The sequence below is a fragment of the Oratosquilla oratoria genome, chromosome 42 (assembly GCF_046742065.1).
Source record: "Oratosquilla oratoria isolate Oo_2021 chromosome 42, ASM4674206v1, whole genome shotgun sequence".
In the NCBI taxonomy this organism is placed as follows: domain Eukaryota; kingdom Metazoa; phylum Arthropoda; class Malacostraca; order Stomatopoda; family Squillidae; genus Oratosquilla; species Oratosquilla oratoria.
The window spans coordinates 26,086,603-26,104,695 of record NC_134818.1 but is presented as its reverse complement, the minus strand read 5'-3'; the positions used below and the strand labels follow the sequence as shown (position 1 = coordinate 26,104,695).

Here is an 18,093-nt window from a genome sequence, read left to right as displayed (position 1 = left end):
AGAGGCAAGTGGATGTCTTGGGGGATAAAAAAGTGTAATGAGAAATAGACATTTGGGAATGGATGCTATGAGGAGATTGTATGAAGGAGTGATTGTGCCAACAGCACTGTATGGGGCAGAATCAAGGAACAAAAGAGAGGAAGAGAGGAGTTTGAACGTGTTTGAGATGAGGTGCCCGAGAAATATGACAGAGGTTACTAGGCTGGATAGAGTGAGAAGGAGAACAGGGTTGGAAAGGGAGTTGGGAGATAGGGTTGATGAAAGAGTATTGGGATGGTTTGGACACATGAAAAGAATGAGTGAAGAAGGATTAGTAAAAGAGGTGGAAGGAGTGAACATGAGGGGGTAACCAAGGATGAGATGAATGGATGGGTAAAAGGGGTATTGCGAAAGAGGGAATGTCTGTTGAGGAAGGATGGGAGAGGACAGAAAATAGGGGTGAATGGAGAATGGTTGTGTATGGATGATGCTGTGTTGCATGAGGGGGAGTGGGTGGGGGATGGGGGGTGAGGTAGTATGTATGAAAAGTAATTTGATGCTGCCTGAAGGGATTTCATACATCTTCTCAGCATTGAGCCCCAAATATCTCTCTCATTACACTTTTTAATTCCCCAAGGCATTTACTTGCTTCTCTCAATCTACATTCTACCTCTACCTCCACGCCTCCCTTTCCCGCCTCATTTGCACCCAAATATCTAAAGCTATCCACTTCCTCCAGTCTCTTTCCCTTAATACTTCCAATTTGCTGCCATCCTCTCCCCTTGTAAATCTCACCACCTTACTTTTACCCACATTTACTCCAACTTCCTTCTTCCCAAACTCTGTCACTAACTTCCTTAATCCCTCCTCTGATCCTGCTACAAGTGCAGTGTCGTCAGCAAACAACAACTAGCTTATCTCCCAATTTTTTCCATTTTCTTTAACCATCTCTAATACCTGGCCCATTACTCTTGCACCACCCCATAATGACGTAACACATCTCTGGTGAAGTCCTACTTTCACCTCAAACCACTGAATCTCTTCATTTCTAATTCTAATGCAGGCTCTACTACTCTCCTATCCCATATATATATTATATAACTAGCACTTTTATTTAACCACTTCGGTACGATGATGCCTATGTAGACATCATGAGGCACAAGTGGGTACACGAGGATGCTGGTGTCTGCATCTTGATTATATATATTTTTTTGTAGTTGTACATGAGTTACCCCTGGATTCTGTGAACTGGTTTGATCATGTTTTCTGTTTTTATTATTACTCAAGAGTAAAGGAGAACGAGTAATATAGCAGTGACTTTATATTTTATAATGCAAGTAGTGAGTTACATTGTACACATGGCAGCTGATGCTGTGCACAAGAATTTGACTCGTACTGAAGTGGTTAAGAGGATCATAATTTCTTGAATGATTCTACCCACCTTGCACTCACCACCTTCACTTTCACTAACATACATTCATCTGCACCCTTTACCCTCGTCACCTATATGAATCTGAATTACATTCTTACCTAAATATGTGAAGTAACCATTGAGTGGTAAACTATCAATGGCAAATGTCCAAGTAGTAACACCCAACACTGGTGCTAAAGTTGATAATCCAATCAATGCTGCACAATATCTTAAAGAAGTTCGCTGACACAAACCTAAGAGAAAGCAATTAATATTCATTGATCAACACTGAAGCAGAAAAAAAAAGTGACAAGTACAAATTAAATCAACCAGTAATGTACATTTTCAAAAACCTAAAATAATAAAGTCAGCTGAAGCTTCACAAATCAGGAGATAATGCTCTCAAGCTCACACATACCTGGATTTGTAACAGACATCATCCTATATCCAGCACGAGAATAGTCTGGTCGCAGATTCCATGACAAAGCATTGAAGTGAGGAAATTGCCAGGCAAACAAAATTCCACCCATGATCCAGGCACCAGCTTCCAGGCCCCCTGTACATCCTGCCCAGCCAATCATTGGAGGAATTGCACCAACTGTAAAGCATGAATTTTACATATAATTTCCTACACAGAATGTTCATTTACAACGAATACTACAATTTTGCAATTATCATGATAACCCCTTTGCTACAGTGATGTATCCTATAACCTTTCTTCTGACCAAGGCCAGACAATTCTAATTTGGCTTTGGGTTGTCAAACTACCTCAATTAACCCCTTTGCTATTCAACAATAAAAAGTTCTTTGCTATAGTCATACCATCTACTACTTTGTTCTGCCCAATATTTGCCAATTTCATTCAGCTTATAGGTCATCATTATAGGGAAGGGACTCATAGAAACAATAGCAAAATAGAGCACTTCCAAAGCAGCTGTTTTAGCACTTACCCACTGATCCTACCCATGTGTTGGTAATACTCATTCTTTTCATAGGAGTGTATACTGAAGTATATAACAGGATACTTAATGCACCAAGGGAGGCAGAAATACCATTCACTCCAAAATAAAGGATGGACATACCAGATGTGGCACATACTAATGCAAAAGTGGCTGCATGCAATGGAGTCACATTCCCTGGAGAGAAATAGAAAATTGTTTACAATTAAAGGTCCCGTTAAATATATATAATATATATGTACATACATATACCACAGGCTTTTTCTCCTTTACAAGCCTGGAAATGAGCATTAACCACTTCCATACGGTGACGCCTATGTAGGCGTCATGAGGAGCAAGTGGGTACGCGATGATGCCGACGTTGGCGTCTTGATTATATTTATTGTAGTCGTACCTACGTAACCTCCATTCTCTCTAAACTGGCTTCATCATATTTTCTATGGTTATCAAAATTCACGGGTGAAAGAGAACGAACGATTGAGCACTGACTTTATTTCTTATAACGTGATTATTATGATGCAACATCGCACGTCGGGCAGTTAATGCTGCCAGACGTGCGATGTGCCCCGGAGTGAAGAGGTTAAGGGTGAGACTGTAAGTGGATAGTTTTAGATACTTGGGTGTGAATGTGGCAGGAAAGGGGTGGAGGTAGAATGTCGATTGAGAGAAGCGAGTAAATGCCTTGGTGGATTAAAAAGTGTAATGAGAAATAGACATCTGGGAATGGATGCTAAGAGGTTATATGAAGGAGTGATTGTGCCGACAGCACTGTACGGGGCAGAAACATGGAACATAAGAGAGGAAGAGAGAAGGAGTTTAAATGTGTTTGAGATGAAATGTCAAGAAGTATGATAGGGGTTACTAGGCTAGATAGAGTGAGAAATGAGGAGGTGAGGAGGAGAACAGGGGTAGAAAGGGAGTTGGGAGATAGGGTTATTGAAAGAGTATTATGCCACATCCACACGGTCTAGCACTGTCCGCCGGGCACGAGGGCTTTGCTCGACAATGGGCAATTTCAGCAGGCAAACCATCAAACTGTCCGTTCCCGGCGCCATTTGCGGGCAGTGGATGGAGGGCTGATATCACTGCCAAACGCACGAGGTGAGGTGCGAGCAAAGTTAGCAAACCCGCTCAGTTCGCCTAGTGGCAAAAGTTCCCTGTTATACACTACTATCTTTTCATTTTCTTACAGACCTTCTTCCCCTCCCACAAAAACAGATCCCGCACAAGCGGGTGGTCTTACCTAGCAAATCGTAATCGCAAATTGCAGTACAGACCGAAGTTACCTTACCACCATGTCCGCACCTAGTACTAGTGTATACTGGTCTCAAGACACCATAACATTGATTGATTTATACAGAGTTCAGGAATGTTTATCGAATGTGAAGGGTTTTGATTATAAAAATAGAGATAAACGTGCTGCAGCATTGAAGCACATAGCACAGACAATAAGCAGGAGTGAGAGTCATGTGAAAAAGAAATTAGCCTCTAGACGTGCCTTTGTATATATGGCTCCACTTTCGAAAGGAGAACAGAAAAGCTGTTTATGTTCATTCTCATGTAATTGCAAAACAGTTGTTCATTTTCATCCTGCAATTCACGTAGGATTGTCACTGAGCTTCCCATTAAATCACGTCTTTGTAACCACTCCCGGCACCAGACATGTCTCCGTGATTTCTTGTTTTTCTTTTTAATGCAGGCAGCAATTATAATGCTGTAAAGCGCTACCTTCTTTCCAAGTGTGGCAGGAACCATGGTTATTGTACTGCACTGAACCACTCACTCCCAACCTCTGCTTGCAGCCAACTAACCTCCAAGTTCCAACCACCATCATCAGCCATGTGGACACCTTCGCGGACTTTGCCCGGTAAGGGCAAAGTCTGCCAGGCACAGCTCGACCGTGTGGACATGGCATTAGGATGGTTTGGACACATGGAAAGATTAACTGATTTATGAAGTTATTGGCTTGAAGGCCAAGCGCCGGAGCCGGTAGGCCATTCAGTGCCATGGAAAGATTGAGTGAAGAAAGATTAGTAAATGAGGTGTGGAAGGCAGAGGTGGAAGGAGTGAATATGAGGGGGCATCCTAGGATGAGATGGATGGATGGGGTAAAAGGGGCATTACAAAAGAGAGGAACGTTTGTTGAGGAAGGACGGGAGAGGACAGAAGATAGGGGTGAATGGAGAAGGGTTGTGTATGGATGATGCTGTGATGCATGAGAGGGAGTGGGTGGGGGATGGGGGTGAGGAAGTATGTGTGAGAAAAAATTTGAGACAGCCCGAAGAGATTTCTCCCCGTCTTCTTTTCTGCATGAGGGGACGGAGAGAGGGGGGTCACCAAATTAATGAAGTGGCCTTGCTGTGGATGTGCTGTGTCTTGCAACACTGCTTCTGACCCAGGGCAGTGGACAGGATACAGGGATGACTCGTCATCCAGGAGGTGCCAAGATGAGAGGGAGGGTGGAGGGGAATGGAATATATAGGGGATGGAATGGGTGGGAGTGGTTTCTATGCCTTTTTCTTTTTGGCTACCCCCCGTGTAAGGGGGAAAAAGCCTTTGGTATATGTATGTATAAGGGAGGTAGCCAAAAAACAAAGGCATAAAATCCACTCCCACTCATTCCATCCCTACATACTCCACTCCCATTCACCCCCCTTATCTTGGCTCCTCCTGGATGACAGGTCATCTCTGCATCTTGCCCACTGCCCTGGGTAAGAAGCAGTGTTGCAAGACACAGCACATCCACAGCAAGGCAGCTTCATTAATTCAGTGACCCACTCCTCTCCATCCCCTCATGCAGAAAAAGAGATGGGGAAAGATCCCTTCGGGCTGCATCAATTTATTTTTCATACATACTCTCTCATCCCTCATCCCCCACCCACTCACTTTCACAGCATCATCCATACACAACCATTCTCCATTTACCCTGATCTTGTCTTCTCCCATCCTTCCTCAACAGACATTCCCCTTTTATTCCATCCATCCATCTCATCCTTGGTCGGCCACTCATGTTCACTCCTTCCACACGTCTTTTACTAATCTTTCTTCACTCATTCTTTCCATGTCCCCAAACCATCCCAATACTCTCTCATCAACCCTGTATCCAAACTCTCTTTCCACCACCATTCACCTCCTCGTTTCTCACTCTATCCAGCCTAGTAACTCCTATCATATTTCTCATGAACCTCATCTCAAACATATTAAAACTCCTCTCTTATGTTCCATGTTTCTGTGCACCGTACAGTGCTGTTGACACAATCACTCCTTCATACAATCTCCTTTTAGCATCCATTCCCAAATGTCTATTTCTCATTACACTTTTTAACCCCTGAAGGCATTTACTTGTTTCTCTCAATCTACATTCTACCTCCACCTCCACACCTACATACATATAAATATATATAATATATACATGTATATATGGATATGAAATGTGGTAAGAATATGACAAAATTTTGAAAGTAATAAAAAGAAGATATCTGGAAGGAAATTAAGGACAGGGAGGAGAAGTGAGTAAAGAAGAAAAGGTGCAGATGGAGAGATGATAAGAGGAAGATGAGCAAAGTATTTTAGGGAGTTGTTAATGTAAAGAAGGAGAGGGAAAGGTAGCTGCAGTGGGAAGCGCTAAGATAGTGAAAGTGATGAAAGAGGAAAATGTAGGAGAAATAAGAAAAGACGAGGTGAAAGCACTTATTGACCTCTTCAATAAGTTAAATTCTTGTGCTTAGCATCAGATGCCTGAGGTACGATGATTGATGTATCACAATACTCGCATTATAAAATATAAAGTCAGTGCTGTATTACTCATTCTCTTTTACTGAGTAATAATACATACATACATATACCAAGACTTTTCCCCCTTACAAGGGAGGTAGCCAAAAAGAAAAAGGCATAAAAACAATTCCCACCCATTCCATCCCTAAATACACTCCACTCCCCTCCACCCTTCCTCTTATCTTGGTACCTCCTAGATGACGGGTCATCCCTGCACCTTGTCCACTGCCCTGGGTCAGAGGCAGTGTCGCAAGACACAGCACATCAACAGCAAGGCCGCTTCATTAAATCGGCGACCCCCGCTCTCCGTCCCCCCCTGCAGAAAGGGAGAAGAAGGGGAGAAATCCATTTGGGATGCATCAAATTTTTCTCACACATACTACCTCACCCCCCCATCCACTCCACAACACCATCCATATACAACCATTCTCCACTCACCCGTCTTCTGTCTTCTCCCGTCCTTCCTCAAGTCATTCCCCTCTTCCCCAAAGCCCCCTTCACCCCATCCATCCATTTCACCCTAGGAGCCCCTTATGTTCACTCCCTCCACTCCATCCTCCTTTTTACATGGAGTAATAATGAACACAGAAAATGTGATCAAACCAGTTCACATAATTCAGGGGTAACACGGCTGCAAACTCTAGCATTAAGGTCTCCCAGTACTATTACATTGACATTTCTTCTGCTACTTTGCCACAATAACAAGCAGCCAATAAGCTGCAACTACAAAATAAATATAATCAAGATGATGACATCAACATCCTTGTATACCCTTGTGCCTACGATGCCTACCCTACATAGGCATCATCATATGGAAGAGGTTAAAATGATAAAAGCAGGTAAAGAACCTGGGAATCATGTATAATGTCTAAAAAAAGGTAGGTATAGTGCTGGTTGACTGGCTGGTGACGATGTTCAATGTTTAAAAGAGGTTAGAGTGCTGGAAGACTGGAGGAGTGCCTCTATAGTTCCACTTTACAAGGGAAAAGGGGACAAGTGAGTGTGTAGTAGTAGTTTTAGAAGGATCGGTTTGTTGAGTGTAGTTGGGAAGGCTTATGGGCTTATGACAAGATAGATAGGAAGGTACTGCAGATATATGGGATAGGAGGAAAGCTGTTATGAACAGTCAAGAGTTTTTATGAGACTAGTACAGCCTGGGTTAGAATTATAAATGGAAAGAGTGTGGTTTGAGGTAAAGGTGGGATTTTGCCAGGGATGTGTCTTGTTGCCATGGCTATTTAATTTATACTTGGATAGGGTGGTGCAAGAGGTAAATGCAAAGGTAATGGGCTGGGGATTGGAGATGGTTAAAGAAAATGAAGAGAAATGGGAGATAAGCCAGTTGTTGTTTGCTGATTGCACTGCGCTTGTAGCAGGATCAGAAGAGGGATTAAGGAAGTTAGTAATGGAGTTTGGGAAGGTGTGCAAAAGAAGGAAGTTGAAGATAAATGTGGGTAAAAGTAATGTTTGACGAGATAAACACCATATGAGGACGGAGCCTTTAATGTGATGAGATGTACAAGGGGAGAGGATGGCAGTAAATTGGAGGTGAGTATTAAGGGAGAAAAACTGGAGGAAGTGGATAGCTTTAGATAGTTGGGGATGAATGTGGTGGAAAAGGGAGGAGTGGAGTTGGAGGTAGAATGCAGACTGAGAGAAACAAGTAAATGTCTTGGGGGATTAAAAAGTGCAATGACAAATAGACATTTGGGGATGGATGACAAGAGGAGACTGTATGAAGGGGTGATTGTGCTGACAGCACTGTATGGGGCAAAAACATGGAACATAAGAGAGGAAGAATTTAAATGTGTTTGAGAAGAAATGCCTGAGAAGTATGGTAGAGGTTACTAGGCTGGATAGTGAGAAATGAGAAAGTGAAAATGAGTGTGGGGGTGGAAAGGGAGTTGGGAGATAGGGTTGATGAAAGAGTATTGGGATGATTTGGACACATGGAAAGAACAAGTGAAGAAAGATTAGTAGAAGAGGTGTAGGGAGTGAACATGAGGGGGTGACCAAGGATGAGATTGTTGGATGGGTTAACAGGGGCATTGGAAAAGAGGGGGATGTCTGTTGAGGTAGGGAGAAGAAAGAAAATAGAGGAGCATGGAAAATGGTTGTATATGGATGATGCTGTGATGCATGGAAGGGAGTGGGTGGGAGATGAGAAGGGGGGCGAAGGAGTTTGTGTGAATGATATTTGATGCAGCCCAAAGGAATTTCTCTTCTTTTTTTCTGCATGAGGTGACAGAGAAGAGAGTCGCCAATTAAATGAAGAGGCCTTGCTGTAGATGTGCTGCATCTTGCTGCATTGCTTCTGACCCAGGGCAGTGGGCGAGATGCAGGGATGGCCCATCATCCAGGAGAAGCCAAGAAAAGAAGGAGTGAGGGGTGGTGAATGGGAGTGGAGTATGTGGGGATGCAATGGGTGGGAGAGGAACTACCTCCCTTGTAAGGGGGAAAAAGCCCTTGGAATATGTATGTATCTATCTGTGTACTTGTATGTAACATTTCAGTGACACATGAACACCATTGAATCAATCAATGAATCAAACAACCTACTGCCTGAGATCTCTCTTGCAGGAAACCTATGGCTACCACATAACTGGTAAAAGCAACCTGGTTGGCCCCATGTCACTCATGGAAGAAATATTGTGTTGGATACTGAAACTAAAATCCTCCCCATAGAAATCACATGAAAATGACTGATATGCAGCTCTAAGCCAGAGCCCTAAATACCATCCTTCCATCTAATTATATTACACAAGTACTGCCAACACCTTCCATCTGTACAAAAAAGCACATTCACACTCAGGTTAAACAAACTTTCCAAAACAAGACCACCAAACTCAATACTCCATCAACATCCCCTAAGACATCAGTGCCATATGAAAGTCCCTCTTACTCGAAGTGAAGCAAGAACCATTGTCACATATATATCCAGGTCACTATCCAACATTCCAAAAATAGCAACACAAGTTAGGCCTAGCCAGATCTAAGCTCCCCTAAATGCAACCACCACACAGTAGATACATAGCACCTAGTTCTACAAGGCTCTAAGAATCCAAATGCTATTTATATACCAAGGGCTTCTTCCCCCTTATAAGAGAGGTAGTCAAGTTAATGGGACACACCCATTCCACTCCCATCCACCACCCTTGTTCCCCTCTCATACAACACAATATTTCTTCCCAGTGACTTATGGGCTCACCTGCGGGGTGTTACCATGTACCTGTAAACAGTCTGTCGCCTTCAAGAGACCAGGGGCAATGGACTCACTGACTGTCAAAAAGACTAAGCTTGCAATTGATTTTAGTAAATTTATTTTCTTGTTTCAAATAAGAGGGAGGGAAGGGGGTGGATGGGAGTGGAGTATGTGGGGATGGAATGGGTGAGAGTGGTTTTTATGTTTGTTTTTTGGCTACCTCCCTTGTAAGGGGGAAAAAGCCTTTGGTATATGTATATATTTTCTTGTTGGTTTGCACTAGGATTTTTTATGAGGACTGAAGGTCAAAACTGAGACCTAGGATTTTGGGATCCCTTTCCAACGGAAAGGTTTGAAGTCAATTTTACTGATGGATGTTTCTTTGCTTCATGGTTGCCTATAATGAGTAATGTTACTGATGATATTTGAGGAAAGGCCTCTATTCTTTTATTTCTAAGCCACTGTTCTAGGTTAAGCAGAGGTGGCTCTGATGTTCATAAGGAAAACCCCACCCTTCAATCAACTACCTGTCACAAGTCAAACTTCCCCAACTCCATAAGGAGATGCAGCCCTGAAAGACCAGCACTTGATCTCTGGATCAGACCCACCAATGAACTTGGGATAAGTTGTATTTTGGTTGTTAAAACATTAATGTTATTTTCAATAACTTGAGTGGTGAAACAAAATATTAATAATTCAAGATACCTCTTACTAGAACTCTGTTCTTAGTACGGTCCATTTGTGAATCATATGGAACTTCCAACACTTGGTTGATTGCATTTGCAGCACATGCTGTTAACCCTGTACCTAATGAACACAGGAAGACCAGAACTGGGTCAAAAGGCATAGGGGCTATGGCAGCACCAGCTAGAGCAGTAGCAACCACTAATCCTGAAAAATAAAATAAAATAAAATAAATAAATAAAATAATAAACAATACAAAATATTCATTAACATTCCAGCAATTTGTGTATAACAACACCAGTACTTAAATATCATTACATTAAAGGTGCAGTGGCAAAACTATCAATAATTACCAGTTAATCTGCTTTTGCCAAGTCCCATATAATAGACGTGTAATTTACTAAGATCTAACTTTTGGGCTCTCCAATCTAGTGAATCAGGGGAAAGAGCTCCTACAAGTCCACTCTTTTCCCTTTTCCTCTCTTGTGGTACTTCTTCATACCCTATATCTTCAGGATGGGGCTGCATCTTAACGACTGTGGCTCCATTATAGGACACTTCAATTAAGTTCTCCAGATGATGAAGAGCTTCTGTTCCACTTAAGCTATGTGATGACCAGTAACTATCATCATTTTCTTTGTTCCTTATATCAACAACAACTGATGCTTTGGCATGGTGAATAAGGGGCTTCTCTCTCTGGCATAGTGCCCTTAACAACTGTGGCTCTCGCACAATCTCATCTAAACTTATCTGCAATTAAAAAAACATTTTGTTTATTTCAAAATCATGTCACATAATTCCACAAAACTAAGATAAAACTCAAGGCTACATTAAAAATGGTTACTTACACTATGCCTTTCATAAACTGATTGTACTTTGTTCCTAGTCTTCGTCAGATATCTGTCATCTAAGACTGTGCTCACACTGTATGCTTGCCTCACAGATGCGAGGCTTACTCTTTTGCCTGCAGCACCCAGGAGATGCAGTTGCTTGTAACTGGATATTACCCATGGTGGAAAATTTTTGGTTGTTGTTAGAGGAACTAATTTAATTCCTTGTACCCAATTGTGGGCACTACCCAGGACAATTTTTTGACAAGACATAGAAGAGTCAAGACATTGTTATGCCACCCTGCAAGTAAGAACAAAATATAAAAATTAAAATGTAACTACCTAAAACTCAATGAAGCTTTTCTTTGTCATTTGGATCAAATAGATCAATGTATATACATATAATATACTAATCTGTGATGGTGTACATAATAATAATATAAATCAATAAAACAAACATATCTATATATTGAAAATAGCATACTTTTCAATCTTCAACCTTAGTGTTTATTTCCTGCCATCCTACAGGGATCTAGCTTTCATTTTTTCCCAGTCCCAATTTTACAGTTTCTCTACAAGAATCCTCAATCGCACCAATCATGCTCATCACATAACACAAGCACAACCATCAATAGAAGAAAAGAAAAGAAAGAACTACCAACTGCACCCCAACACATCAATCAATCAATCCACTGCCGTAGGTCTCTCTTACAGGAGACACTTCCCCTCTCCCCTCAGTAACCAACTAATGCCATAACACATCCATACAAAAACAAACAATGCATCACGAAACAAGCACTCCCAAGACTAACCACTAAGCATTCTAGTAGTATATGTTATACCATAGAGGTGTTCCAACCAGTCTGGTGGATAAGGGTGATTTGCTTCAACTGTTTGAGGTGAGGATGGTGTGATAGTACTTTTGGAGTGAAGTTGTTGTTGTTGTTGTTGTTGTCGTTCCCTAGACTGTCTGTCCGAGCAGTCCCGTCTCCCCAAGGAATGCCATAGCCGAAACTGGGTATTCCCACAAATCCTTTATAGAGCGTATGTTGTGTTGTTTGCGTGCATGATTGTGTATAATGCAGTCTTCCATTATGTGTTGTATGGTATGGGGTGAAGTGTTACATCCTGGGAAGCTGTTCACAATGAGTGAAGTTCAATGGTGTGGTGTTGAACTCCATCACATCTTTTAAGATTTCTGCTGGAAAACCACATGCTTTTTCTAAGGTAATAGGGTTGTATATGCAAGGGTGAATAAGGGGCATGATGGTATGGAGGGACAGAAGTTTTGTGTATGTGTGTGTGTAGGGGGAGGGGGACACCACAGTCTTCTCTATTTTTTGCATGAGAAGATAGAGAGGGGGAGGTTACCAATTAAGTGAAATGGCTTAGCAGTGGATGTGTTGTGCCTTGCTGTATTGCTTCTGACCTGAGCAGTTTGGTAAAGAGAAATTTGTTATCTAAAACTTATGACAGCCCCCACCCTATGATATGCTCTACTTTGGGCAGGTGTAACTTTTGTTAGATGGGGCAAATCTCTGCTACATCCTTTGTGACTACCTAATGAGGAATCTTATTTTTCCAAATTATTTTTCAATCTAATAAGCATGCCTAATAGCATCCATTTTTTTTAAGTAAATTTAATTCACAATAGGAATTTTTCTGAAACATTTTACTTTGTTATAGCTTTCTATAAATGGATGTTTTGGAAAGAAATTAAGAGAGGAAGAGGAGGCGAATCAAGTAGAGAAGAAAAGGTAAAGGGTGTAGATGGAGAGATGATAATGGAAGAGAAGGCAGTAAGGGCAAGATAGGGAGTATTTTAGGGAGGAACAGGTGTTTGGGAGTGGATGCTACGAGGAGATTGTATGAAGGAGTGATTGTGCCAGCAGTGCTGTGTGGGGTGGAAGCATGGAATGTGGGAGAGAAAGATAGTTGCAGTGGGAAGTGCTAAGAAAATGACTGTGATGAGTGAGGAAAATTGAGGAGAAACAAGGAAGGATGAAGTCAAGGCAGTTGTTAAGATAATGAGATCAGGTAAGGCACCTGGTCTGGATAGATGCCATGCAGAATGTCTGAAAAAAAGGAGGTACAGTGATGGTAGACTGGCTGGTGAGGTTATTTAATGTTTGCTGGAGAGAGGGTAGAGTGCTGGAGGACTGGAGGAGTGCCTGTATAGTTCCACTTTACAAGGGCAAAGGGGACAAGTGTAAGTGTAGTAGTTTCAGAGGGATTAGCTTGTTAAGTGTGGTTGGGAAGGCTTATGGGAGGATCTTGATTGAGAGGATTAGGAGAGGAACAGAGGGAGTGATTGGCGAGGAGCAGTGTGGATTTAGGACAGGTAGAGGTTGTGTAGATCAGATTTTTGTGGTGAGACAGATGTGCGAGAGGGCTATGGGAGGGGGTGAGGATGTTTTTTGTTTTTTTGTGGATCTGGAAAAGGCTTGTGACATGGTAAACTGGTGGGGGTGTGTGCTGTGTGAGGTCTTGCAGATATGCGGGATGGGAGGGGGGCTTCTAGGAGCTGTCAAAAGTTTTTGCAAGAGTGGTAGAGCATGTGTTGGTACTGGAAGTGGAGAGAGTGAGTAGTTCGGGGTAGGGGTGGGACTTCATCGGGGATGTGTTGTGTCGCCCTGGCTGTTCAACTTGTAAATGGATGGGGTGGTGCAAGAGGTGGGTGGTCAGGGATTGAAGATGTTTAGGGAAAATGTAGAAAAGTGGGAGGTGAGCCGGTTGTTGTTTGCGGACGACATTGCGCTTGTGGCTGGATCGGAGGGGGGATTGGGGAGGTTGGTGTTGGGGTTTGGGAGCGTGTGTGGGGGAGAGAGTTGAAGATGGGTGTGAGTGAGGGTAGGGTGATGAGATGTACAAGGGGTGAGGGTGGGAGTGAACTGGAGGTGAGCGTTGGGGGGGAGTGACTGGAGGAAGTGGATGGTTTGGATATTTGGGTGCGAATGTGGCAGGAAGGGATGTACATGGGGGTGGAGGTGGAATGTAGATTGGAAGAAGCATGTGAATACCTTGGTGGATTGGAGTGTGGTGAGGAATAGACGTTTGGGAGTGGATGCTAAGAGGAGATTGTATGAAGGAGTGATTGTGCCAGCAGTGCTGTGTGAGGCAGAAGCATGGAACGTGGGAGAGGAAGAGAGGAGTTTGAATGTGTTTGAAATGAGGTGCCTGAGAAGTATGATAGGGGTTAATAGGCTAGAAAGAGTGAGAAATGATGAGGTGAGGAGGAGAACAGGGGTGGAAAGGGAGTTGGAAGATAGGGTTGATGAAAGAGTATTGGGATGGTTTGGACACATGGAAAGAGTGAGAGAAGAACGAATTGTAAAAGAGGTGTGGAAGGCTGAGGTAGACAGAGTGAACATGAGGGGGCAACCCAGGATGAGATGGATGGCTTGGGTAAAAGGGGCATTGGGAAAGAGGGGAATGTCTGTTGAGGAAGGACAGGAGAAGACAGAAGATAGGGGTGAATTGAAAATGGTTGTGTATGGATGATGCTGTGATGCATGAAAGGGAGAAGGTGGGGGATGAAGTGTGACAAATAAATTGATCCAGCCAAAAGAGATTTCTCCTCATCTCCATTTCTGCATGAGGGGATGGAAGGGTTGCTGATTTAATGAAGCGACCTTGCTGTGGATGTGCTGTGTTTTGCGACACTGCTTCTGACCCAGGGCAATGGGTAAGATGCAGGGATGACCCATCATCTAGGAGGAGCCAAGATAAGAGGGAGGGAGGGGGGTGGATGGGACTGGAGTATATGTGGATGGAATGAGTGGGAGTGGATTTTATGCCTTGGTTTTTTCGATTACCTCCCTTGTAAGGGGGGAAAAAAGCTTTTGGTGTATGTATGTATAAATGTATGTGTGTGGCTAAGGTGGAGGATAGACTAAAGTAGGATGGACTTTGGGAGGGTGTGTGAGAGGAGGAACTTAATGGTGGATGTGGGAGGTTATCAAGTGATGTGATGTACATGGGGTGAGGATGGTAGTAAGATGGACATGAATTTAAAAGACAAAAGAGACTAAAAAAGCAGAGGGCTTTGAATGTTTAGGAATCATATTAGCAGGGAATGAAAGGACAGAGAAGTTGATTGCAGTGCAAGAAGTAACTGGATGTTTAATAACAATGAAGTTTCATAAGGAATAAGCATCTGAGTTATTGTAGATAATAACTAATAAGAAGCTTTAGACAACAGAATTATATATATATTAGTAACAAAATGTGCTTGTAAATTCATATAATGTGGCAAGATCTAAAACTTGTTCATCATTAGGTTGGGATAAGAAAGTTATTCCAAAGTCCACTTCAAAGGGGTAAAAGGAATTTGTGAAGTTTTATTTCACCTGCTCGCACATCAATTTGTATATTTTTTACATCTGTTTCTTGCAGAAATTAATATTAACCCCTTCAATACGATGATGCCTACGTAGGCGTCATGAGGAGCAAGTGGGTATGCTAGGATGCCGATGTCGGCGTCTTGATTATATATATTGTAGTTATACCTGCGTGACCCCTATACTCTGTAAACTGGCTTCATCATATTTTCTATGATTATCAAAATTCACAGGTGACAGAGAACGAGCAATACAGCGGTAACTTTATTTTTTATAATGTGAGTATTATGACGCAACATCGCATGTCTAGCAGCTAATCCTGCCCGCGAGATTTTGGCCCAGTGAAGGGGTTAAGGTTATGTGAAAAAATAATTCCTGCAACCTTCCCACTACCCACCACCGAAATGCCATCTTTTGTTGAGCGCATCATCCACTATTTTTTTTACGAAACATGTTTTTCTCCCTATTCTAACCTAAACTATCCTGACCTAAAACAGTGTGCAGGAATAGACATACATCTTGCACACTGGACAGCCATGACACTGCTTCAGAGGCGGGTGGCAGGAAGGTTGTAGGAATTATTTTTTCACCATCACTTAATATTAATTTATGGGAAAAACATTACTAAGAAATTTTTTTTTGGAACTGTTGTAGTATAAATGCAAAAAATATAGAAATTGCTGCGTGAGCAGGTGAGATGAAATGGCAGTTATCGGGAAGGTTACGGGAACTATTTTTTCACCATCCATAATATCAATTTCTGCAAGAATCATTACTATGAAAAGTGGCTGTGATATAGAAATATATATATATATATATATAAATTGCTGTGTGAGTGGGTGAGACAAAACTATTTTCTTAGAAGTCCACACCTATGTGATATATCATTAGAAAATTAAATAAAGTAAATTTTTTGATGCGCACACCTATGTGACATATCAATATAAAATTAATTATTAATTTCATCAATTCTAATGCATCATAATATGCAATTTTCTAAGTGGAAATAAATAACAAAAAAGTTGCTAAAACCAATTTACTAACAAACGAAGTCATGGCAGTTGAATGATATGCCTTATTTGTTTTGATAGATGCCGAGGTTGAAGAAATGAAAGAATGATTAATTCGTCTATTCTAATCTAACCTGTATTTAGTAATCTGGTACCTCTAATTCTAAAGATCATCTGGGTTGTCGTAATCACGGATGCTGACAGCCTGATTATTATTGTACCTTGGGCAATTAACAAGCAACAGCAGAACCCCGTGTTCTCTCATAAAGTCCAAGGAAATCCTATTGTCTTCGTAACAGCACTTATTAACATAACCTGGAGTTGGAGAACAGCCAGTGCATAACGTGAAAGCAGTGGCATAGCAAAGGGGGGGGGGAGGGGCGGTCCACCCTGGGCGGCATGTGCTAGGGGGTGGTATGTTGATGGGGTAAAAAAAAAAAAAAAAATAAATAAATAAATAAATTAAAAAAAATAATAAAAACCTAACAAAAATCTTAAATTTGATACCAAAATGAGTTTTTAAGGTTGTAATATGGTACAGCTTTAAAACAGATTTTTCAACTGTAGCATCAGGACCATGTCTAAAGCAAATTTTCTTAGCCTATGAATGTTTTCCTAACCTACATTCACTTTAGACGCTATTCTAGCTTTAAGCGATTTTGTCAGCTATTTTAATAAATTAAAATATGACATAACGATGACGTGAATTTATATAAATACGAGTGCCGGTAAAACCCGAAACCACTAAGATGCTTTATTTCATTGATTGATATAAAATGGCACAAAATTAACTAAAAATTATCTAGCAATTAATATTTGTATTGGTTTGTGGCGGTAGCCATGTTGTAGGAGCGATGGCTAGGCGAATTTTATATTCCTAGGTTTTCAACACAATTCTTAGGTTAGGAAAAAATCCTAGGCTAGGAACTTTTGCTTTAGACATGTCCCAGTTTTATTTCCTATGAAGATAAATATTTTAAGTTAAGTATTCCTGCTTTATGTCAAAGAATAATTTTACCACGCCCCCCTAAATCACACACCTGCTCTGGGCGGCAAAAACACTTGCTATGCCACTGCATGAAAGCTACTGTCTGATAGTGACTGGACTGGCATGGCATCTGTACCGTATCCTAGCGACTTCAAGTTCATTCGTTAGTAAATTTAAATTAAATTTACTTGTTGCTAGGTTTTTTGTTTTTTATTTCTGCCAAGAAAATCACTTATTACTTTCATGTATTATAACTTACAAAATTAATATTTAATTTTCTAATGCTATATAATATATTGATATTGCATAGGTATGCACAACTAATTATAATAATATGGATATTTCACATGAAACTTGCATTGTAACTGTCCAATACCTCCTGACTAATACATGTAAAATAATCCTTCAAATGTAAAAAAAAAAAAAAAGTGAAAAATGTGTACGTGATATTGGAAAAGAACCATGGCTGGTTTTAAGAGTACATTAATTAATGATTAACATTTTCTTCCTACGATATCAAGGATTACATTTCTTGCACAAAGGGTATTTCCTCTATAAAATCTATCCCCGATATAAAAGTAGCCCATATAAATATCAACTAACGCTATCTAAACTAATCTTTAGCTTGCAAGAAGCACAGGTTTATCTAGTCTAGATACACTTAGGTAAACATGGTTACGTATGTACTGTAGGGCAGGTGTAGGTATCTGCAACCTTAGTCTCTACATTTGTCTACACTACAAAGTGAAGTCTTAATATGTTTGTCTTAGTTCACACACCATATTTAGCACATTTCTGTGGACATATCAGCCGTAACACCCAAAATTTCAAAGTAATTTACAATCCGATTGTAACACAGTCGCCACAAACAAATCGGTTAACTGAAAGACTAAAATACAAGTTCAACTGACACTTA

The 18,093-nt window shown here is 41.2% G+C and overlaps 1 protein-coding gene across 4 annotated transcripts in view; it reads right to left on the bottom strand.

Annotated features, from left to right (window-relative positions):
- Positions 1-18,093, bottom strand: part of Cox10 (Cytochrome c oxidase assembly factor 10) — a 21,265-nt gene extending 3,172 nt beyond the window's left edge. Inside the window, exons 1-7 of one of the 4 annotated variants that reach the window (XM_076179040.1) lie at positions 17,957-18,093; positions 10,858-11,140; positions 10,363-10,759; positions 10,031-10,216; positions 2,341-2,526; positions 1,809-1,988; positions 1,510-1,644 (exon numbers count right to left, since the gene is read on the bottom strand). In XM_076179040.1, the coding sequence (XP_076035155.1) occupies positions 1,510-1,644; positions 1,809-1,988; positions 2,341-2,526; positions 10,031-10,216; positions 10,363-10,759; positions 10,858-11,112 (1,339 nt within the window). In that variant the 5' untranslated portion in view covers positions 11,113-11,140; positions 17,957-18,093. Of the gene's footprint in view, positions 1-1,509; positions 1,645-1,808; positions 1,989-2,340; positions 2,527-10,030; positions 10,217-10,362; positions 10,760-10,857; positions 11,141-11,651; positions 11,775-17,956 lie in introns of those variants that run through there. The other 3 variants (XM_076179041.1, XM_076179042.1, XM_076179043.1) reach the window with 3 other exon arrangements.